Below are 25,667 nucleotides of genomic sequence, written 5' to 3' on the forward strand. Positions count from 1 at the left end.
TGTTACTATCCAACATCCACTTGCCAAACTATGGTTGCCCATACTGGACAAACTGGTTAAACACACATTTGTTTCCCTGAAAGGAGCTAGTAATGTTAACGTTAGGCTATACAATGCTACTTTTTCAAACATCCAAACCACATTATACATTCACAAAAAAATAAATAAAAAAACATTAGTTAAATTGCTAACTTTATATTAATTTTGGAAAAACTTTAACCATTGATACACAAATGAGTAGGCCTAACATTAGCTAGGTAGCTAAACACATCACAAAATTAAAGTCAAGTCTATTTGTCAATTCAATAATGACTCCAAAAAAGGATGGTAATCATCCGTTTTTATGGCCAGAAAGAACTGTCTTTAGCTGATAACTGAGGAAGTTTGCTTGCAAGAGCAACAAGTCAAACAACTTTCGGAGGTACAGTAAGACCCCAAGAAATCGGGTAACTACTAGTGGCGAACGTGAGAACTGCAGTCAAATAGGTCGGAGAATAATAATTCTGTCAAGGAAACATTTTTTATTTATTTTACGAAATAGAGGCATATTAAGACAAAAGAAACATGACACAGTCTGTGAGTGTTAACAAATTACAGCAGGAAATGAAGAAATGTATTAAAATGCTGGAAGTAAATGCTGGAATTGAACAAATAACTATGCAAATGGCAAACATTGGCCGAGTAACAGAGTAAGAGGCTACAAAAGAGGATTTTGATTTCTATGCAATGTTCTGTAAATAGGAATACTTGAATGTCAGTTTTGTCCTTCTATTATTTTTGGTTGAACAGTAAAGCAATCAGAATGGAGAAAGCACATTAAAACCACCATGCACTACCCATAAAGTATATTTACAACTTTCATTATTAAGAAACATCAAATACCGTCAAAAATGAGAAAAATACAGTGATATGATATTTTGGCCATATCGCCCAGTACTAGAGTAGTAATACAGTACCTTCGGAAAGTATTCAGACCCACTGACTTTTTCCACATTTTGTTAGGTTACAGCCTTATTCTAAAATTGAAAAAAATGTTTTTTTCCCTCATCAATCTACACACAATAAACCATAATGACAAAGCAAAAACTGGTATTTAGAAATTGTTGCTAATGTATACAAAATAAATATCACACTTACATAAGTATTCAGTCCTGTTGGAAGGTGAACCTTCCCCCCAGTCTGAGGTCCTGAGCGCTCTGGAGCAGGTTTTCATCAAGGATCTCTCAGTACTTTGCTCCGTTCATCTTTGCCTCAATCCTGACTAGTCTACCAGTCCCTGCCGCTGAAAAACATCCCCACAGCATGATGCTGCCACCTCCATGCTTCACCGTAGGGATGGTGCCAGGTTTCCTCCAGACGTGACGCTTGGCATTCAGGCCAAAGAGTTGAATCTTGGTTTCATCAGACCAGAGAATCTTGTTTCTCATGGTCTGAGAGTCTTTAGGTGCCTTTTGGCAAACTCCAATTAGGCTGTCATGTGCCTTTTACTGAGGAGTGGCTTCCGTCTGGGGCCACTCTACCATAAATGCCTGATTGGTGGAGTGCTGCAGAGATGGTTGTCCTTCTGGAAGGTTCTCCCATCTCCACAGAGGAACTCTAGAGCTCTGTCAGAGTGACCGTCAGGTTCTTGGTCACCTCCCTGACCAAGGCCCTTCTCCCCCGATTGCTCAGTTTGGCCGGGCGGCCAGCTCTAGTAAGAGTCTTGGTGGTTCCAAACTTCTTCCTTTTAAGAATGATGGAGGCTGCTGTGTTCTTGGGGACCTTCAATGCTGCATAAATGTGTTAGTACCCTTCCCCAGATCTGTGCCTCGGCACAATCCTGTCTTGGAGCTCTACGGACAATTCCTTCGACCTCATGGCTTGGTTTTTGCTCTGACATGCACTGTCAACTGTGGGACCTTATATAGACAGGTGTGTGCCTTTTCAAATCATGTCCAATCAATTGAATGTATCACAGGTGGACTCCAATCAAGTTGTAGAAACATCTCAAGATTGATCAATGGAAACAGGATGCACCTGAGCTCAATTTCGAGTCTCAAAGCAAAGGGTCTGAATACTTATGTAAATAAAGTATTTCTGTTTTTTATTTGTAATACATTTGCAAAAATGTTTAAAAACCAGTTTTTGCTTTGTCATTATGGGGTGTTTTTGTAGATTGCTGAGGATATTTTTTAATTTAATACATTTTAGAATAAGGCTGTAACGTAACAAAATGTGGAAAAAGTCAAGGGGTCTGAATACTTTACGAATGCACTGTACATGCTATACAACTAGGGCTCTCCATCCCTGTTCCTGGAGCTACCCTCCTGTATGTTTACTTGCGAGGTTCACCTCTCAACAGTGAGACCATAATTTAAAAAATGTACTTGCAGATTCACCATCTCCCCTTATTTGGGAGGGAGGTGAGTGAAGTGGAGGAGGAGGCAATGGAGGAGTGGGGTGGAGAGGGCAGCAGGGGAGGCAGAGGGGTGTGGTGGGATCGGAGCTGTTGGAGTAGTCGCTGTCTCTGTCCCTGCTGTCACGATCATGGCTATTCTGCTGCTGTGGTTGTGTGAGTGGTGGTTACGGTGGTCTCTGATGCCCAGGCTGTCCCGTCTGTAGCCCCTCTCCCCTCTCTCTTACTCAGAGTGGTGGGAATATTGGAGGAGGAGTTGGCCTCCTGGTAAAATGACCTAGAGCCGAACCCACCGGCACCATACCACCCTCCTAAATCTCTATCCCGCTCTCTGTCCCTGTCCCTCTCTCTGTCCCTGTCTGCCAGAGGGGGCTGCTTGTACAGGTGCAGGGGGCAGCATCACATATGTGGGGTAAAGCAGGGGCTCTTTAGGATTGAAGGGGGCAGTAGGGGGGTACGTGGGGCAACTGCTGTTATAGGGGACTTGAGGAGATACATGGGGGTCCTCCTGTTAACGGGGGAACTTTGTATGCCCTGACTGAGGAGGAGACGGCAGAGGAGGAGCAGGATGAGGAGGGCAACATGTCCTGGAGAGGATAGCCACTGCTGGTCAACGGCCCAGCGCTGTATATGTCTGACAGAAACATAAGACAGAAAGAGGTTTTAGATAAAACAAAAGTTGCCACATTGATTATTGCAATCCTAATGAATATAAAAATATATATAATAACAACACATGTGGATAATTGCTCAACTCTAACTGAGCTGTTATGCCATCATGTTATTGTTTTTTTTAGATAATCATCCAAAGACAAAAAAAATGTCACCCCAACAGTGTCATCTGGTAAGACAGACTTGGCAACAGCGTAGCCCAAGTCCTGTGAGAATGGAGTCCTGGAGCGAAGGGTGTAGGGTGTTCCTCCTCCCTGGAAGGAAGCAGAGGAGCCTGGGCTGTAGGGATATTGAGTATAAAATTTTTTAATGTCTCCATAAAACACCTCTATGCCTCAATTTTATATTGCATGTTTTTTTCCTACACTCACAAAAACAAATTCTCACAGAAAATTAAACCATACAGATATGAAGCCATGTCCTACCTTTGATATCCAGCTGAGCGTGAACGATGCGGCCCATGAGGTGTTGTGCAGGTGTTTGACAGTGTCCTTAGCCCCCCTGGTGCTGGTGAAGATCTCCTCCACCTATCCAAACTCCAAAGGGCTCCTTCATGTTGTCATTGAGGCAAGCAAAGGTCACCTCCTTGATGGGAATGAGCCCCTCATGAAATTTCAATCTACATTATAATAATCTATTCAATTAGTTAGCTAGCTATGTCAGGCGGCAGCTAAATAGGTGATGAAATAGGTGACTAGCTAGCTAGCTCAAATGAGAGCATTTGATGGCGCAGCAGATTCCATGCTATAACGTTAGCTTAATGTTAAAACAAAACTAGCTATGTGATATTACAAAAGCATGATCACATCCTCGACAAACTATAACGTTAGTCAATAATATACTAGCTAGCTAGCTAATGGAACTGCCTGGCAAATGTTTGCAAATGTTTATAACTAAGCCAAGATAGACCATAGCCTGTTGTTTCCAATAGGACCAAATTAATTATAGTGGGCAGATCAAGCAAGGAGGTGGTCAGAGCGAAGCACGAGCTAGTGAGATCCTATTGGCGCGTTCTAGCATTTATTTGCATATTTCTATTAAGGAATGCCTACTCAGTGAAGTGCGCGTGTATAATAACTCAATTCGCCCTTGCGCTCCTTCTAAATAACGCTATTTTTGGAAACATTGGCAAAGGGTAAAGTCTACAAAATGCAGTCCACTCTGTTTGTTACTGATTCTAGTTTTGGAAACAGACAACTGTATGGAGATAAAATCTTTCATCGATGAGAAAATTAGCAGAATGTCACCCAAAATCCATTTCGCTCCATCTTCTCCCACTGCTGGCCACTGGGCTTCCTCTCATCGCCATATTTGGTAGTGAGTGGAAACGCCAACCGGTTGCTTTACATTTATACATCCTGTGAAATATCTGGCTCATTGTTCTATCTGTGAGTTAACGTTAGCCAACAGGGACATGCCACCAATGAACATACAGTGCCTTGTAAAAGTATTCATCCCCCTTGGCGTTTTTTCCTATTTTGTTGCATTACAACCTGTAATTTAAATGGATTTTTATTTGGATTTCATGTAATGGACATACACAAAATAGTCCAAATTGGTGAAGTGAAATGTTTAAAAAAAATCGAAAAAATAAATAACGGAAAAGTTCTGCATGCATACCCCAAGAGACTTGCAGCTGTAATTGCTGCAAAAGGTGGCTCTACAAAGTATTGACATTGGGGGGGTGAAAAGTTATGCACGCTCAAGTTTTCTGTTTTGCATCTTCAAAGTGGTAGGCATGTTGTGTAAATGAAATGATACAAACCCCCAAAAAATCAATTTTAATTCCAGGTTGTAAGGCAACAAAATAGGAAAAATGCCAAGGGGGGTGAATACTTTCGCAAGACACTGTATATTCCCCCTCAAACAGATACCACGACGGCCCTCAAAGAACTACACTGGACTTTATGCACACTGGAAACCACATATCTGTCACGCTCGTCGGGAACAGAGGAGGACCAAGGCGCAGCGTTGAATGCGAACATATTTATTTAATTAATGATCACACGATCAAAACAACAAAACGATGACGTGACAGTCAATGGTCAAACACAAACCAACACGAACAAGAAACCACAATGAATGAATGCCTAACGGCTACCTAAGTATGACTCCCAATCAGAGACAACGAGCTACAGCCGTCTCTGATTGGGAGCCACCCTGGCCAACATAGATATACACCAACTAGAACCAACACACATGAAAACTCACACCCTGGCTCAACATACTAGAGTTCCCAGAGCCAGGGCGTGACAGTACCCCCCCCCCTAAAGGCGCGGACTCCGACCGCGCCAACCAAATACCACAGGGGAGGGACCGGGTGGGCACTCCGCCTTGGCGGCGGATCCGGCTCCGGGCATTATCCCCACTCGCTCTCTAACCCCCCAAAGTACCCCTGGTCCGGTCTGTCCCTGCTGACCGGAGCTGGACTGCACACTGGTGGAGCGGATTGCTCTAGCTCCGGCGTGAAGCAGCTGACCCGTGCTGAACCAGGCACCAGTGGAACAGGCACGGGCTGTGCCGGACTGACGACGCACACCACTGGCTTGGTGTGGGGAGCAGGCATGGCCCGAGCCGGGCTGACGAAACGCACCCCTGACTTGGTGCGGGGAGCAGGAGCGGGACGAACCGGGCTGACGAAACGCACCACTGACTTGGTGCGGGGAGCAGGAACGGGCCGAGCCGGGCTGACGAAGCGCACCACTGACTTGGTGCGGGGAGCAGGAACGGGCCGAGCCGGGCTGACGAAGCGCACCACTGACTTGGTGCGGGGAGCAGGAACTGGCCGAGCCGGGCTGACGAAGCGCACCACTGACTTGGTGCGGGGAGCAGGAACAGGCCGGACCGTACTGGGGACACACACCACTGGTCCTACGCAGGGATCTGGAATGGGCCGGACCGGACTGGTAACACACCCCAGTACCTCTCGCCGTGCCTCTACACCTTCCATCCCCTCTTCGACCAGTGGCCCCCGTAACCTTGCGGCCTCCTCTGCCAACCCGCTGGGCCGCTCTGCCGTGGTCTCCTGCTGGCCCGTCGTCCACGGCGTTAGCCCCCCCCTAAAAATTTTCTGGCCGTCTCTCCTACCCGTGGACCAGGTCTCCATGTCCCTCGCCAGCCTTTCGCCCATCTGCTTCCATGTCAAGCCCTTCTCTTCCTCACCCGGCTTGACCCAGTCGAGGAGGCGAAGGAGATCTGCTAGAGATCTCCCTGGCGATGGCTCCTGGACACGCTGCTTGGTCCAGTCTTGGTGGTTTCTTCTGTCACGATCGTCGGTGAGAGAGGAGGACCAAGGCGCAGCGTTGAATGCGAACATATTTATTTAATTAATGATCACACGATCAAAACAACAAAACGATGACGTGACAGTCAATGGTCAAACACAAACCAACACGAACAAGAAACCACAATGAATGAATGCCTAACGGCTACCTAAGTATGACTCCCAATCAGAGACAACGAGCTACAGCCGTCTCTGATTGGGAGCCACCCTGGCCAACATAGATATACACCAACTAGAACCAACACACATGAAAACTCACACCCTGGCTCAACATACTAGAGTCCCCAGAGCCAGGGCGTGACAATATCCTGAGGCCACATTTATTGTAGCTGGGGATTTTAACAAAGCAAATTTGAGGAAAACGCTACCGAAGTTCTACTAACACATTGACTGTAGTACTCGCTCTGGGAAAACATTGTACCACCGCTACTCAACTTTTCAAAATGCCCCCCCCCGCCCTCCCTTCGGCAAACAGGAAGTACCCGTGCTAAGGTCTATTCAACGCTGGTCTGACCAATCGGAATCCATGCTTCAAAATTGGTTTGATCACGCTGACTGGGATATGTTCTGGGTAGCCTCTGAGAATAACATTGACGAATACACGGATACGGTGACCGAGTTCATCAGGAAGTGTATAGGAGATGTTGTACCCACTGTGACTATTATACCCTACCCAAACCAGAAACCATGGATAGATGGCAGTGTTCGCGCAAAACTGAAAGCGCGAACCACCGCATTTAACCATGGCAAGGTGTCCATTATTGTTCCTGTACCAAAGAAAGCAAAGGTAACTGAACTAAATGACTATCGCCCTGTAGCACTCACTTCTGTCATCATGAAGTGCTTTGAGAGGCTAGTTAAGGATCATATCACCTATACCTTACCTGACACCCAAGACCCACTTCAATTTGCTTACCGCCCCATTAGATCCACAGACGACGCAATCACCATCGCACTGCACACTGCCCTATCCCATCTGGACAAGAGGAATACATATGTAAGAATGCTGTTAATTGACTATAGCTCAGCATTCCACACCATAGTACCCTCCAAGCTCATCATTATGCTCGGGGCCCTGGGTCTGAACCCCGCCCTGTGCAACTGGGTCATGGACTTCCTGACGGGCCGCACCCAGGTGGTGAAGGTAGGAAACAACACCTCCACTTCAATGATCCTCAACACAGGGGCCCCACAAGGGTGTGTGCTCAGCCTCCTCCTGTACTCCCTGTTCACCCATGACTGCGTGGCCACGCACTCCTCCAACTCAATCATCAAGTTTGCAGACGACACAATAGTAGTAGGCCTGATTACCAACAATGACGAGACAGCCTACAGGGAGGAGGTGAGGGCCTTGGGAGAGTGGTGCCAGGAAAATAACCTCTCACTCAACGTCAACAAAACAAAGGAGCTGATCGTGGACTTCAGGAAACAGCAGAGGGAGCACGCCCCTATCCACATCGACGGGACCGCAGTGGAGAAGGTGGAAATCTTCTAGTTCCTCGGCATACACATCACTGACGATCTGAAATGGTCCCTCCACACAGACAGTGTGGTGAAGAAGGCGCAACAGCGCCTCTTCAACCTCAGGAACTGAAGAAATTTGGCTGGCACCTAAAACTCTCACAAACTTTTACAGATGCACAATTGAGTGCATCCTGTCGGGCTGTATAACCGCCTGGTACGGCTTCCACCCGGTTACGCAACCCTGCACCTTAGAGGCTGCTGCCCTATATACAGTGAAGGAAAAAAGTATTTGATCCCCTGCTGATTTTGTACGTTTGCCCACTGACAAAGAAATGATCAGTCTATAATTTTAATGGAAGGTTTATTTGAACAGTGAGAGACAGAATAACAACAACAAAAATCTGAAAAACGCATGTCAACAATGTTATAAATTGATTTGCATTTTAATGAGGGAAATAAGTATTTGACCCCCTCTCAATCAGAAAGATTTCTGGCTCCCAGGTGTATTTTATATATGTAACGAGCTGAGATTAGGAGCACACTCTTAAAGGGAGTGCTGCTAATCTCAGCGTGTTACCTGTATAAAAGACACCTGTCCACAGAAGCAATCAATCAATCAGATTCCAAACTCTCCACCATGGCCAAGACCAAAGAGCTTTCCAAGGATGTCAGGGACAAGATTGTAGACCTACACAAGGTTGGAATGGGCTATAAGACCATCGTTAAGCAGCTTGGTGAGAAGGTGACAACAGTTGGTGTGATTATTCGCAAATGGAAGAAACACAAAAGAACTGTCAATCTCCCTCGGCTTGGGGCTCCATGCAAGATCTCACCTCGTGGAGTTGCAATGATCATGAGAACGGTGAGGAATCAGCCCAGAACTACACGGGAGGATCTTGTCAATGATCTCAAGGCAGCTGGGACCATAGTCACCAAGAAAACAATTGGTAACACACTACGCCGTGAAGGACTGAAATCCTGCAGCGCCCGCAAGGTCCCCCTGCTCAAGAAAGCTCATATACTGGGCCATCTGAAGTTTGCCAATGAACATCCGAATGATTCAGAGGAGAACTGGGTGAAAGTGTTGTGGTCAGATGAGACCAAAATCGAGCTCTTTGGCATCAACTCAACTCGCCGTGTTTGGAGGAGGAGGAATGCTGCCTATGACCCCAAGAACACCATCCCCACCGTCAAACATGGAGGTGGAAACATTATGCTTTGGGGGTGTTTTTCTGCTAAGGGGACAGCACAACTTCACCGCATCAAAGGGATGATGGACAGGGCCATGTACCGTCAAATCTTGGGTGAGAACCTCCTTCCCTCAGCCAGGGCATTGAAAATGGGTCGTAGATGGGTATTCCAGCATGAGAATGACCCAAAACACACGGCAAAGGCAACAAAGGAGTGGCTCAAGAAGAAGCACATTAAGGTCCTGGAGTGGCCTAGCCAGTCTCCAGACCTTAATTCCCATAGAAAATCTGTGGAGGGAGCTGAATGTTCGAGTTGCCAAACGTCAGGCTCGAAACCTTAATGACTTGGAGAAGATCTGCAAAGAGGAGTGGAACAAAATCCCTCCTGAGATGTGTACAAACCTGGTGGCCAACTACAAGAAACATCTGACCTCTGTGATTGCCAACAAGGGTTTTGCCACCAAGTACTAAGTCATGTTTTGCAGAGGGGTCAAATACTTATTTCCCTCATTAAAATGCAAATCAATTAATAAAATTTTTGACATCCGTTTTTCTGGATTTTTTTGTTGTTATTCTGTCTCTCACTGTTCAAATAAACCTACCATTAAAATTATAGACTGATCATTTCATTGTCAGTGGGCAAACGTACAAAATCCCTCACTGTACATTGACTTGAAATCACTGGCCACATTGATAATGAAACACTAGTCACTTTAATAATGTTTACATATTTTTGCTTTACTCATCTCATATGTATATACTGTATTGTATTCTACTGTATTTTAGTCTATGCCACTCCAACATTGCTCGTTCTAATATTTATATATTTCTTAATTTTTTATTAAACACAAGCATTTCGCTACACCCACAATAACATCTGCTAAATATGTGTATGTGACCAATACGATTTGATATTATTTGAAGCCGACATCCTCTACCATTTACAATGGCTGCACATCAACTGCATTCATTTCTGTAATCAGCACTGTCATTTTCTCACTCTGTCCCTTATCACACTTGTTTGTGTGAAGAGCCTGTCTAATGTCTGTTGGGGGCCTGCGCTGCTGCCAGCACAACTTGGGTCTCATGGTCACGTTGCCTCCCTTTCGGATGGTTAATCATTGCACCTGTACTGCCACTGTAGCTCAATTCCAGCTCACAAAGTTTGCATTTAACTTCTCGAAGTATTGCCATACAGGACTTCGGTGCTGTTGCTTCCCTGTCTCACATTTTTCCAACTGTTAACGATTATGACGTGCAGAGCACTTTATATCCCTGGCAAATAATTAGAAATGTTTCCCCTTAAACCTCCTACTAACATTACAGCATTGTTGTGTTAGGTATTTGTTTAATTTACATTTTTGCCTTTTATGATGATGATCGGGACCTGTTAGCGGTAATTTTGTCATAACTGCACAGGGATTTACATTTTGTGAAGAAAAAACAGTTTTTCAGGTTAGGGATTTTTTCTTAACATTAACGATGCCAATTACGTTTAAACAAATCAAATCAAATTGTATTTGTCACATACACGTGTTTAGCAGATGTTATTGCGGGTGTAGCGAAATGATTGTGCTTCTAGCTCCAACAGTGCAGAAATATCTAACAAGTAATATCTAACAATTTCAAAACAGATACCCAATACACACAAATCTAGTAAGGAATGGAATTTAAGAATATATACATATATGGACAAGCAATGACAGAGCGGCATGGATTAAGATACAGTAGAATATTATAGAATACAATATATACAGTGAGGGAAAAAAGTATTTGATCCCCTGCTGATTTTGTACGTTTGCCCACTGACAAAGACATGATCAGTCAATAATTTTAATGGTAGGTTTATTTGAACAGTGAGAGACAGAATAACAACAACAAAATTCAGAAAAACGCATGTCCAAAATGTTATGAATTGACTTGCATTTTAATGAGGGAAATAAGTATTTGACCCCTCTGCAAAACATGACTTAGTACTTGGTGGCAAAACCCTTGTTGGCAATCACAGAGGTCAGACATTTCTTGTAGTTGGCCACCAGGTTTGCACACATCTCAGGAGGGATTTTGTTCCACTCCTCTTTGCAGATCTTCTCCAAGTCATTCAGGTTTCGAGGCTGACGTTTGGCAACTCGAACCTTCAGCTCCCTCCACAGATTTTCTATGGGATTAAGGTCTGGAGACTGGCTAGGCCACTCCAGGACCTTAATGTGCTTCTTCTTGAGCCACTCCTTTGTTGCATTGGCCGTAGGTTTTGGGTCAATGTCATGCTGGAAGACCCATCCACGACCCATTTTCAATGCCCTGGCTGAGGGAAGGAGGTTCTCACCCAAGATTTGACGGTACATGGCCCCGTCCATCGTCCCTTTGATGCGGTGAAGTTGTCCTGTCCCCTTAGCAGAAAAACACACCCAAAGCATAATGTTTCCACCTCCATGTTTGACGGTAATATTTTGGAAAGTGGTTATCCCACTGGCTATAGGGTGAATGCACCAATTCGTAAGTCGCTCTGGATAAGAGCGTCTGCTAAATGACGTAAATGTGCCCTTGAGCAAGGCACTTAACCCTAATTGCTCCTGTAAGTCGCTCTGGATAAGAGCGTCTGCTAAATGACTAAAATGTAAATGTAAAAAATGACGGTGGAGATGGTGTTCTTGGGGTCATAGGCAGCATTCCTCCTCCTCCAAACACGGCGAGTTGAGTTGATGCCAAAGAGCTCGATTTTGGTCTCATCTGACCACAACACTTTCACCCAGTTCTCCTCTGAATCATTCAGATGTTCATTGGCAAACTTCAGATGGCCCTGTATATGTGCTTTCTTGAGCAGTGGGAACTTGCGTGCGCTGCAGGATTTCAGTCCTTCACGGCATAGTGTGTTACCAATGGTTTTCTTGGTGACTATGGTCCCAGCTGCCTTGAGATCATTGACAAGATCCTCCCATGTAGTTCTGGGCTGATTCCTCACCGTTCTGATGATCATTGCAACTCCACGAGGTGAGATCTCGCATGGAGCCCCAGGCCGAGGGAGATTGACAGTTCTTTTGTGTTTCTTCCATTTGCGAATAATCGCACCAACTGTTGTCACCTTCTCACCAAGCTGTTTGGCGATGGTCTTGTAGCCCATTCCAGCCTTGTGTAGGTCTACAATCTTGTCCCTGACATCCTTAGAGAGCTCTTTGGTCTTGGCCATGGTGGAGAGTTTGGAATCTGATTTATTGATTGCTTCTGTGGACAGGTGTCTTTTATACAGGTAACAAACTGGGATTAGGAGCACTCCCTTTAAGAGTGTGCTCCTAATCTCAGCTCGTTACCTGTATAAAAGACACCTGGGAGCCAGAAATCTTTCTGATTGAGAGGGGGTCAAATACTTATTTCCCTCATTAAAATGCTAATCAATTTATAACATTTTTGACATGCGTTTTTCTGGATTTTGTTGTTGTTATTCTGTCTCTCACTGTTCAGATAAACCTACCGTTAAAATTATAGACTGATCATTTCTTTGTCAGTGGGCAAACGTACAAAATCAGCAGGGGATCAAATACTTTTTTCCCTCACTGTATGTATGTATGTATGTGACTAGTGTTCCATTTCTTAAAGTGGCCAGTGATTTCAATAGGCAGCAGCAGCCTCTGTGCTAGTGATGGCTATTTAACAGTCTGATGGCCTTGAGATAGAAGCTGTTTTTCATTCTCTCTGTCCCAGCTTTAATGCACCTGTACTGACCTCGCCTTCTGGATGATAGCGGGGTGAACAGGCAGTGGCTCGGGTGGTTGATGTCCTTGATGATCTTTTTGGCCTTCCTGTGACATCGGGTGCTCTAGGTGTCTTGGAGGGCGAGTAGTTTGCCCCCGGTAATGCGTTCGGCAGACCGCACCACCCTCTGGAGAGCCCTGCGGTTGCGGGCGGTGCAGTTGCCGTACCAGGCGGTGATACAGCCCGACAGGACTTTCAATTGTGCATCTGTAAAAGTTTGTGAGGGTTTTAGGTGCCAAGACAATTTTCTTCAGCCTCGGTGTCGGCAACGTGGCTGGTTTTCCTTTTGTAGTCCGTGATTGTCTGCAGACCCTGCCACGTACATATTGTGTCTGAGCCGTTGAATTGTGACTCCACTTTGTCTCTATACTGATGTTTTGCCAGTTTAATTGCGGAATGAGTAGCTACACTGTTTGTATTCTGCCATATTCCCAGTCACCTTGCCATGGTTAAATGCGGTGGTTCGCACTTTCAGTTTTGCACGAATCCTGCCATCTATCCACGGTTTCTGGTTAGGGTAGGTTTTAATAGTCACAGTTGGCACAACATCACCTATACACTTCCTGATAAACTGTTTCAGTGTATTTGTCTAAATTATTTTCGCAAGCTACCCGGAACATATCCCAGTCCGCGTGATCAAAACAATCTTGAAGTGTGGATTCCGATTGGTCAGACCAGCATTGAATAGTCCTTAGCACGGCTACTTCCTGTTTGAGTTTCTGCCTATAGGAAGGGAGGAGCAAAATGGAGTCGTGGTCAGATTTGCCGAAAGAACGGCGGGGGAGGGCCTTATAACCATCCCGGAAGTTCGAATAGCAATGGTCGAGGATTTAGCAGCGCGAGTACAACAGTCTATATGTTGATAGAACTTCGGCAGCCTAGTCCTCAAATTTGCTTTGTTAAAATCCCCGGCTACAATAAATTCAGCCTCAGGATATGTGGTTTCCAGTTTGCATAAAGTCCAGTGAAGTTCTTTGAGGGCCGTCGTGGTATCGGCTTGAGGGGGGATATACACGGCCGTGACTATAACCGAAGAAAATTCTCTTGGCAGATAATACGGTCGGCATTTGATTGTGAGGCTTTCTAGGTCGGGTGAACAGAAGGACTTGAGTTCCTGTATGTTACTACAATTACACCATGAGTCGTTAATCATGAAACACACACCTCCGCCCTTCTGCTTCCCAGAGAGATATTTATTCCTGTCTGCGCGATGAACTGAGAACCCATCTGGCTGGACCGATTTCGACAGAATATCCCCAGAGAGCCATGTTTCCGTGAAACAAAGTATGTTACAGGCCTTGATGTCTCTTTGGAAAGAAATCCTTGCCTGGAGCTCGTCGATCTTGTTAACCAGAGACTGAACATTAGCGAGTAGTATACTTGGAAGCAGTGAGTGGTGTGCGCGCCTCCTAAGTCGAACCAGCAGGCCGCTCCGAGTGCCTCTCCTCCGCCGGCGATGTTTTGGGTCAGCCGCTGGAATCAGTTCAAAATGTAACCTTCTTACACGTGAGTTACAAATATAGTATCTCTAACAGTCCCCCCAGCCAGCGTGAGTTTTTTATGTGCGTGATGTCAGAATGCGCTCACTGTTCAAATTATTTTCAAATGACAGTTTGAGATGAGGTGCGTTCTGCCTCCTCATTAATTCACATAGAAGTAACCCATTTCACTGTGGAAGACAATTTACGTTTGAGGCATGCTATGCTAATGTAAGGTGAGGATGAGATGAGCCGGACAACTTTTTTCTTAAATGAGAGACCAAGCACTCCCCCAGGGTTTTCCCAGGTCAAGTATGCAGACATTTCAGCATCTCCAATCAGAACAGAACCATCCCAAACTTTTTCCCCTGGCACATTTACCAGCTGGCGCCGGTATTGGCTTCATTGTTGTTTTCCTTACTAATAATTACTTTGTACATGTGAGCGTTCCTATCAAATTAGTGCCTTATTTAATGAATCTTAATACAGTTTCTGTATATCGTGTTATGAAATTTCTACTGTAGCATACCATAAGTATGTATGGAGCATAGCCTGATGTATACTGTATGCATTCCTTTATTACCACGCACACAAGGTACTAATTTCATAACCATTATGGTGTTATACTCACTGGTGCTTAAGTACATTCTTCTATTAGTTCTGTAAAACAATGCTAATTGTCACGATCGTCATTTAATGAAGCGGGCCAAGGCGCAGCGTGATATGCGTACATAATTTATTAGATGTACCACACACGAACAAAAACAACAAACGATACGTGAAGTCCAATGTTACCAAACACAAACCTTACACGGAACAAGATACCACACCACACAAATGCCAAACGACTACCTAAGTATGGTTCCCAATCAGAGACAACAAGCAACAGCTGAATCACGTTGCCTCTGATTGAGAACCACCCCGGCCAACATAGAAACACAAAACATAGAAACTAACACCCTGGCTCAACATTAAAGAGTCCCCAGAGCCAGGGCGTGACACTACCCCCCCCCCAAAGGCGCGGACTGCGACCGCGCCAACCAAACACCACAGGGGAGGGACCGGGTGGGCATTCCACCTCGGCGGCGGATCCGGCTCCGGGCGTGACCCCCACCCTCTAACAACCGCTCCATAGTGCCCCTGGTCTGGTCTGGCCCCGCTGGCTGGAGCTGGACTGGACATCGGTGGAGCGGATTGCTTAGGCTCCGGTGTGGAGCAGCTGACCGGTACCTGACCAGGCACCTGTGAAACGGGCACGGGCTGTACCGGACTGACGACGCGCACCATAGGCTTGGTGCGGGAAGCAGGGACGGGCCGGACCGGGCTGACGACGCGCACCATTGGCTTGGTGCGGGGAGCAGGAACAGGCCGGACCGGGCTGACGACACGCACCACAGGCTTGGTGCGGGGAGCAGGAACAGGCCGGGCCGGGCTGGCGACGCGCACCATAGGCTTGGTGCGGGGAGCAGGAACAGGCCGGGCCGGGCTGGCGACGCGCACCATAGGCTTGGTGCGGGGAGCAGGAATGGGCCGGACCGGGCTGACGAAGCGCACCACTGGCTTGGTGCGGGGAGCAGGAATGGGCCGGACCGGGCTGACGATGCGCACCACTGGCTTGGTGCGGGGAGCAGGAACAGGCCGGGCCGAGCTGGCGACGCGCACCATTGACTTGGTGCGGGGAGCAGGAACAGGCCGAGCCGGGCTGGCGACGCGCACCATAGCCTTGGTGCGAGGGGCAGGAACAGGCCGGGCCGGGCTGGCGACGCGCACCATGGGCTTGGTGCGAGGGGCAGGAACAGGCCGGGCCGGGCTGGCGACGCGCACCATGGGCTTGGTGCGAGGGGCAGGAACAGGCCGGGCCGGGCTGGCGACGTGCATCACAGGCTTGGTGCGAGGGACAGGAACAGGCCGGACCGCACTGGGAACACACACCACTGGCCCTATACGGGGATCAGGAACGGGCCGGACCGGACTGGCAACACACTTCAGTACCTCTCGCCGTGCCTCTACACTTTCCTTCCCTCTAATCACAAATGGCTCCCGTAACCCGGTGGCCTTCTCTCCTTGTCCACAAACTCACCCCTTATCTGCCTCCAGCAGCCCCGTCGTCCACGGTGTGAGCCCCCCCCTAAAAATGTATTGGGCTTGTCTCTCCCCCATGGCTATGGCCTCCATGGCTCTCGCCAGACTCTCCATCCTCTGCTCCCAAGTCCAACCTCTCTCCACTTGACGCTGCTTGACCCAGTCAAGGTGGTATCTTCTGTCAAAGGCTGATGTCGATGTGTGGTGGGAGTCAGGCGCAGGACACAGAGGCTCAGTCAAAACGTCTTTACTGGACTGAAAAACAAACACTCAATACAAAAAATAAAGACCTCGACACAGGAGGTAAAACGAACACGCAAACCATGCGTAACACGAATAATCCGATCAAGGAAAACCAAACTGACAACACCAGACAGGCGGACAATTACCTAAGTATGGTTCCCAATCAGAGACAACAAGCAACAGCTGATTCACGTTGCCTCTGATTGAGAACCACCCCGGCCAACATAGAAACACAAAACATAGAAACTAACACCCGGGCTCAACATTAAAGAGTCCCCAGAGCCAGGGCGTGACACTAATGGCGTCAAAGCAGTATTAGCTTGTGTTGTATCCTTTGGAAGTTTCCCTCATCATGTCCATTGCCATGTGTATTCATTTGTGTCATTTTTTGTCATACAGTCATGTTGTCGATGCAACTTATTATTCTTATAGCAGTGTTATTATGTTACTTCATTGTTTTATTGCTATATCCTGATATTGTAATCTACACTGAACAAAAATATAAACACAACATGGAAAGTGTTGGTCCTATATTTCATGAGCTGAAATATAAGAGCCCAGAAATGTTCGATATGCACAAAAATATTATTTATCTCAAATTTTGTACACAAATTTCTTTACATCTCTGTTAGTGAGCATTTCTCCTTTGCCAAGATAATCCATCGACCTGACGGGCGGCATATCCAGAACCTGATTAAACAGCATGCTCTTTACACAGGTGCACCTTGTGCTCGGGACAATAAAAGGCCACTCTAAAATGTGCAGTTTTGTCACACAACACAATGCCACAGATGTTCCAAGTTTTGAGGGCTCGTGCAATTGGCATGCTGACTGCAGGAATGTCCACCAGAGCTGTTGCCATATAATTTAATGTTAATTTCTCTACCATAAGCTGCCTCCAACGTCATTTTAGATAATTTGGCAGTATGTCCAACGGGCCTCACAACTGCAGACCACCTGTATGGCGTCGTGTGGGCGAGCGGTTTGCTGATGTCAATGTTGTGAACAGAGTGCCTCATGGTGGTGGTAGGGTAACGGTATGGGCAGGCATAAGCCATGGAAAACAAACACAATTGCATTTTATCAATGGTAATTTGAAGGATCTGTACACAATTCCTGGAAACTTCAAGTCCCAGTTCTTCCATGGCCTGCATACTCACCAGACACCCATTGAGCATGTTTGGGATGCTCTGGATCGACGTATACGACAGCGTGTTCCAGTTCCCGCCAATATCCAGCAACTTTGCTCAGCCATTGAAGAGGACTGGGTCAACATTCCACAGGCCACAATCAACAGCCTGATCAACTCTATGTGAAGGAGATGTGTCGCTCTGCATGAGGCAAATGGTGGTCACACCAGATACTGACTGGTTTTCTGATCCAGGCCCCTACCTTTTTTTTAAAGGTATCTGTGTCCAACAGATGCATATCTTTATTCCCATGTCTTTTGAAATCCATACAGTAGAGCCTAATTTATTTATTTCAATTAACTGATTTCCTTATATGAACTGTAACTCAGTAAAATGTGCGTTTATATTTTTGTTCAGTATAATTACTAATCATTCCTCTTTAATCTGTACTTTCAGAAACCACAGACAGTGACAAACAGTATTGAACATAATTTGCCAACATCATAACTAGAACTATGCTAGCAACATACTGTTTGAACTTACACGCCTTTACAGTTTTACCGGAGGAAAAAACAGCAAGAAAAGACAATGACAATTTCAATATTCATTTAGTGGTTGAACAACAAAAACTTCATTCCCACCCCTGACCCCTAAAGTCATAGTATCATGGCAAGCCAACTGCCAAGTCAATCAGTCAGTCAGTAATTGCTGCAGATGTGCTCAATAGTGCTTTAGCCTATGGTACTCCCCACGCTCCACTTGTATCAATTAATCACTATCAGAAAATGTATTTCTTTATTTACTGTTTTAATCACATGTTTTCAAGTACTGGAGACAAATCATGCATTCCAATTCTTACGTACATTGTAATGTACTCATATGATGTGTGTAAAATAACTTATTTGAAGGTTGTACTGACTATAATGAGCTAATGATAAGGTAATTGCCAGCCATGTTTGTTGTCATTGTCATCATAGCAATACATTCTGGGTGTCACGTAAACGTCTGTCAGACCAAAGATGTTATAACAAAATGAGGTAAAGAGATGATTCACTTGTCTTTCTGCTAAACTTCTGGAAGTGAATGGTGGGAGTGACCTATCTTGTCCTATGTAACTCCCCAGATGACACAGCCCCTTCAACATGCATACAGCAAACAGACCCAACTCATCTTGTCACCTCGTCTTACATGGAAAAACAAACATGGCGGTGCGCACAAACTCGAGCCAGATTACTTTAGACTTTTATAAAGTGTTTTACTAATTATTTTGATCACTGGTGAGCTCACCCATGATGTGATAAATTGTAAATAGTAATTGCTATTAGCTAATTCATATTATGGTTTCCATGGGGCGGTGCACAATTGGCCCAGCGTCGTCCAGGGTAGGGGAGGGAATGGCCGGCAGGGATGTAGCTCAGTTGGTAGAGCATGGCGTTTGCAACGCCAGGGTTGTGGGTTCAATTCCCACGGGGGGCCAGTATGAAAAAATAAAAAAATTATGTATGCACTCACTAACTGTAAGTTGCTCTGGATAAGAGCGTCTGCCAAATGACTAAAATGTAAATGTAAAATGTTAGCCGAGAGTGAGCTAAATATGACCGCTTGTGTTACCTCACTCTTTCCTCAGTAGGCGCTAGGACTAACAGCCTACATTTTCAGATTTCAATGAGAATTGTGTTATGCTGTTGCTACTTCTGTGAACGTCTGAACATCTGCATCCAAAAACAAACTGCTCACATTGAGGACATACTGTACATCTGTAAAGACTGTGTTTGTGAAAAATGTTTCTGTGAAAAAACAGTGTGGCCAGCTCAAACTCTGACTGTTGTGTCAATCGTAACTAGACGTTCTAATGAAGTGTTCTAATCACACCAGTTTGAGCGAACATTGCAGGGACCACTGTAGAATGATCACACTCGTTTGATGGTACGTGTCAAAAGGTTAAACGTTCACACCCCTACAGTGAATTGAATAGAATGTTGGGAGTCATAATGTCACAAATGGGCCCTTTAGAATGCTGAGGAAATCCCATGAAAGTGGACGGAGGACAAAATGGACAAAAAGTTTAATAGTTTAAAAAGTATGAAAGTATCAAAAGGTATTATACAAGCAACTTAGTTTGAAAGTTTGAATGGCATTTCTAGCTTAAATGGTGTAAAAGGAGTAGCGTGCTAAAGAATAATAATAATAACAACTAGATGGTGATTTTACACAAAGTAAAATTATGGGACTTGATTTAGCTCTTAAAAGTATTTTAGTGGTAGTGGAAGAAATGTTCTGATTTTAGATTTGAAAAGCAGAGAAGTAGACTAAGATTTAATACACTTAAAGGTTTTGTCTAAGTTGTTGGGAAAGTGGTAAATATGTCAGTTGTTTTTAAAGAGATACTTCGGGATTTTGTCTACTTCCCCAGAGTCAGATGAACTCGTCGATACTATTTTTTATGTCTCTGCAGTTTGAAGTTGCTAATTAGCTTTAGCGCAATTGCTAACTAGTGTTAGCACAATGAGTGGACATCTATGGTAACAGCTAGCAAGTCATTGTGCTAACGCTAGTTAGCATTTGCTTGCGAAACTACCTCTAACTTCCTTCATACTGGACGCTGAGACATAAAAATGGTATCCACAAGTTCATCTGACTCCAGGGGAAGTAGATTGCCAAAACCCTGAAGTATCCCTTTAAAAATGTTGATAAAATGTAGTTGATGTGGTTACAAAAACAGCTGTATCGTTTGATCAGTAGAATATATTTATTTTCTGATTTCAGATTTGAATAGCAGAGAAGTAGACTCAGATTTCATACCCTTTACGTTGTTGTCTAACTTCTTGGACAAGTGGTCAAAACGGCAGTTGTTTCAAAAAGTTGAAATGAAAAGTTGTTAATGCAGTTACTAAAAAAGCTGTCACTTTTGATTGGTAGAAGATAATTATGTTCTGATTTTCTTGTCTAAGTTGTTGGGAAAGTGGTCAAAGTAGCTGATTTGTGTCAAAGATCACAATAGGCCTTTTAACAGTGCATCATTCTTAGCCCCAGGCTAGGCCATGATACACTGGCAATTATTTTGGGCAATATTGCTGAGCAAATCAAATTGTATTTGTCACATGCTTTGTAAACAACAGGTGTAGAATAACAGTGAAATGCTTACTTACAGGCCCTTCCCAACAATGCAGAGAAAAAAAGATAAAGTAAAGATAACCTGGATATATACACGAGGTACCAGTACCGAGTCGATATGCAGGGGTACGATGTAATTGAGGTAGATATGTACATATAGGTAGGGATAAAGTGAGTAGACAATAGGATAGATAATAAACAGTAACGTTGAAAAGTGATGCTATTCCATCGATATTCCCCTTCACTTCAAAGAGGAAGGCATCTGATCAGTCAACATCAGCGCAGCAGAAAAGAGGACAAGTTGAGGTAAGGTAGTTAACGTTACCTAGCTAACTAACTAGCTAGCTAGCAAACTACATTTGTTTATCTAAACCAAAATCTAGCTAGCTTTCATAATACGCTGGCTAGACATTCCAAAGCATATCAATGTAATTAGCCAGCTGCTATCTGGCGATGTAATTTGTAACTTTGCAAGCTAACATTAGCTTCGTTAAGTTACGTTAGCTAGTCCAATCCCATCAACATCTGCAGAGGCATCAACATCAAGCTCAGCACCAGGAACTAGTAAGTCAAACTAAATATCTACTAAATATTTTCATGACTCCATGATGAGCAAATAAATATACTGGAGCTAGGCATAAACATGGTCCGTGTCTTGTTGTCATAGTTGGTGTGTTTACACATAGGCTACAACTTCTACTATAATTTTCTCTGTATTATGGAGGCTTAGTTGATTGTTTATGCAAGGCTTGATGTCTAAATTGGAGAAAAGGAGGTATTAGTAAGGAGGGGATGGTTTGGGTGACTGACTGGTGTCTGTTGGAGGTGGATATTGTTTGTGAAGGTTAGTATGCATGATATATTGACATGAAAAAATTAATAAAAAATCACCAACATTAAACTGTTTACAAGACAAGTGCTCTTCAAACTTTTCACACCCTTGCAGTCAGTTCTTTAGCATGAGGGAGAGGGGCTGTTAGTATACTCTTCTAGCCTATTCAATCTATTGCTGGCAGTGCTTGTCTACTCAACAGCACAACTGTAGGTGCTCATACACAGTAATACACAATTAGACTGACTACAAGTCAAGCCCCCCTCAAACTTTTAACATCTTTGCTAACAGCCCATCTCAATCCCCCATTATTGACTCTGTAACAAAACACATACCAGTCTACTGTATTCTATTTTTGTTTACAGATTAACATGGTTTATTGTATGGTTATACATCCTCATGATCAGTCTTCATGTCTTTCCAGGAGACTTGCAGTACAAACAAATCTTCTGCAAGAGGTCGAAGCAGTGGGTAGTGAAGAAAGTGTACAAGAGGCTTTACCACATGGCTGTAGATGCAGAAAGGACCAGACGGTTGTCTACAAGGAGCCAGAGTCACAGCCCCCCAAACCCAACATCCCTGCCAAGATTGCCAAAACCTGCTAAACCAAATGCCTTTACCCAACACAAAAGGTTCACCAGCTGAAGAACATTCTGGATCCTGCCTGGAACATTCAACCAACACAACATCAATATTCAGTTAGACTGATGTTGTAGTATAACATAGAATGCCTAGTATGCTCACAACTGCATTGTGCTATAGATGTTGCTAGCTGTTGTACATATGTATGTAATGGTGTTTTATATAATATTTTTTATAAGTGTACTGACAAGTGACTAAATGATTCCAGCTGCATCAGACTTCAAGTTCTTGATCAATTAATTGTGATATTCATGAAATGTATTTGGATGAACTAGCGTAAGTATTCCTGCTAAAACAAATGACGCAGGGAGTTGGTTTATCATTTAAACTTAATTTGTTGGCAAGTAAACGTTTTAATAAACAGTAGATTAGTCTGTCAGTATAGCAAATAAGTAGATATGGCTTGTATTCAAGACAAAGTTTATTTGCTCTGGTGACCGAGGTGAGTTTACACAGCAGTATGCTTGGAGTTTGGGGTCACTTAGAAATTTCATTTTTTTCAAAAGAAAAGCAATTTGTTTGTCCATTAAAATAACATCAAATTGATCAGAAATACAGTGTAGACATTGTTAATGTTGTAAATGGCTATTGTAGCTGGAAACTGCAGATTTTTAATGGAATATCTACATTTGCAAGCCCCATTAATAATAATAATAATAATAATAAGAAGAAGAAGAAGAAGAAGAAGTATGTCTAAGATTTAACGTGTGGAGTCTTGCTTTGCAAGGCACATTAATAATACAAGTCAGAAATAAGTGGTACATTATTTAAAGTATGGCTGCTTTCGCAAGCCACATTAATAATAGGTATGACAAAGATTTAGACTGGGACATTTGCTGTCGCAAGTTCTATTAATAATAATTAGAATTATGACAAAGATTTAGAGTGGGACGTTTGTTATTTCAAGTCCCACTAATAACATACATATTAGATAACTTTCTGTAAACAGATAATTTCTTGTAATCAGCATTCAAAAGAACATCAGATAAACTGTCATGATCTGTCTCATGTTATCTATTCTTATTGTAAAACCATGAACCAACAAACTATATCCTTATAAATGTTCAAAATATTTATTCATGTTTATAAATGATGAAATATGTATTTATTCAAGATTTACAAATGGTTTGTTATTGCTTAATCATGAAAGTGATTGTAAAGTGTTACCTCCCAATCAATCTTTCTTTTTTTTTTTTTAGAGGGGCTTTCTCCTATGTGAAACGAGTGACGCAGAAGGTGGGTAAAATGGAGTATGCTGCCAAGTTCATCTCTGCCCGAGCCAAGAGGAAGGCCTCTGCCCTGAGAGAGATGAACCTGCAGTCTGGGCTGGACCACGAGAGAGTCCTGTATTTCCATGATGCCTTTGAGAAGAAGAACGCAGTCATCATTGTCACAGAGATGTATCCTTTTGGGAGTTCATACTGACTGGTGCCTGTCACACAGATTAAGTATACCATTTGACTTAAAAATTGGGTAAATTGGCAGCTATAATAGTCTTTCTTTTGGTAGACACACGCATACACATACGCACTTGCTTTCACACACACGCAGGCACGCGCGCACACACACATGGTGACAGTAATAAGCATAAAGTTCCTATGTTGGACTATTTTTGTCCCTCATTCATCTCATATCATAATTATGAAGTATTTATAGTGTCAGAAATGTATTTATCCTTGATCAATGCGTCAAGATGCAATGAGGAGCTGCTGGAGAGGTTTACAAAGAAATCTACAGTAATGGAGTCAGACGTGAGTTGGTTACTGTGTGCTTGGAGGACACCCCTTACAAAAAAGAATTTGTTGCAGCAAACTTCCTGCAAGTTTGTGGCAAATTTGCTGCAAACTAAATAGTGTGCCACAAAATGTTGCTAGAAGTTTGCAAATGTTTGTCACTAATGGTGAATCTGCAGAAAACTTGTGGCAAACATTTTGCCAGAGGTTTTATTCTAGTAAATAATTATTTCATAATTATATTTGAATCTGTGGCAAACCTGTGGCAAACCTGTGGCAAACAGTTTACCAGAAGCCTTTTCTGGTTAACACATGAGTTCCAAGACCAGTAACTGTTAACAACCAGTCAGGGGGAGAAGAAAAATCACTTAGAAAATGGAAACCAAGTTATCCAGCTAGCTATCTACCAAAGTTATCTGGTAAGTATCTAACTTATTAATTACATTTCCTAGTAAACTTAAAAATGGTGTTAGCTAATTGATGCCTGGTTAGCAATGACATGCTTTATGGAATAGAGTGAAACACATTGTGTTGCTACATCAGTTTCAATCTGTCAGCACCACTAGCTAGTGCTCAGCTAGCTAGCAAAGGTTAGCAATCATATTTTTGCACAATTTATGTGATAGCTAGCTAGCAAACTAATGATTTTTTGGTGAATAAGATTGTTTCTGTCTTTGTTAGCTGGCACAGCTAGCAAAGGTTGCAACAATATGAGCTGACTTGACATCAATCAAAAAATCACTTTTGCAGATGGAGACCCTTCCCTTAACTGTGGTGTTGGAAGACACGGCATTGGGAAGAGGATGCATCAACACCCTGGAAAGATGTTTGTGGTGTACTCACTCATAACACTTTTTTGAGTGATAAATGACTGTCGTCTTCAAGTAAATGCATGTATTATTCTCATAAATGTAGCCCATACATTCATTCTTTGTAACAATTAAATATTTCATTGCTTTAAACAAGTAGCTAGCACATCTTGATCATGTGTTGTCCCTTACCTTTTTCTTTCTAGAAGCAATACGTTACAAGGCAAAAATACAGATTGAGGTCTTCAATCAAACTGAGGACAGAAAAATATGTGTGCAGCAGGTCAAGGCTTCTTTTGTATTTTTATTTTTTATTTCACCTTTATTTAACCAGGTAAGCCAGTTGAGAACAAGTTCGGTAAGCTGCTCTGACAACTGATGCTTAAAGTTAATGAGGGAGATAAGTGTCTCCAGCTTCAGAGATTTTTGTAGTTTGACCCAGTCATTTGCAGCAGAGAACTGGAAGGAATGGCGGCCAAAGGAGGTGTTGGCTTTGGGGATGACCAATGAGATATACCTGCTGGAGCGCATACTACGGGTGGGTGTTGCTATGGTGACCAATGAGCTAAGATAAGGCAGGGATTTGCCTAGAAGTGATTTATAGATGACCTGGAGCAATGGTTTTGGCGACGAATATGTAGTGAGGGCCAGCCAACGAGAGCGTACAGGTCACAATGGTGGGTAGTATATGGGGCTTTGGTGACAAAATTGATGGCACTGTGATAGACTACATCCAATTTGCTGAGTTGAGTGTTGGAAGCTATTTTGTAAATGACATCGCCGAAGTCGAGGATCGGTAGGATAGTCAGTTTTACGAGGGCATGTTTAGCAGCATGAGTGAAGGAGGCTT

At 43.9% G+C, this 25,667-nt stretch overlaps 1 protein-coding gene across 1 annotated transcript in view; it reads left to right on the plus strand.

The window, feature by feature from the left end:
- The window catches only part of LOC311129463 (striated muscle preferentially expressed protein kinase-like), a gene marked incomplete at both ends in the record, with an annotated part of 180,847 nt that overhangs the window by 133,506 nt on the left and 21,674 nt on the right, over positions 1 to 25,667 (plus strand). The window contains 2 exon segments of the mRNA XM_084161756.1: positions 23,475 to 23,675; positions 23,969 to 24,026. Of these exon segments, the coding sequence (XP_084017882.1) occupies positions 23,475 to 23,675; positions 23,969 to 24,026 (259 nt within the window).

This window comes from Coregonus lavaretus, assembly GCF_964263955.1.
Source record: "Coregonus lavaretus genome assembly, chromosome: 5".
Classification (NCBI taxonomy): Eukaryota; Metazoa; Chordata; class Actinopteri; order Salmoniformes; family Salmonidae; genus Coregonus; species Coregonus lavaretus.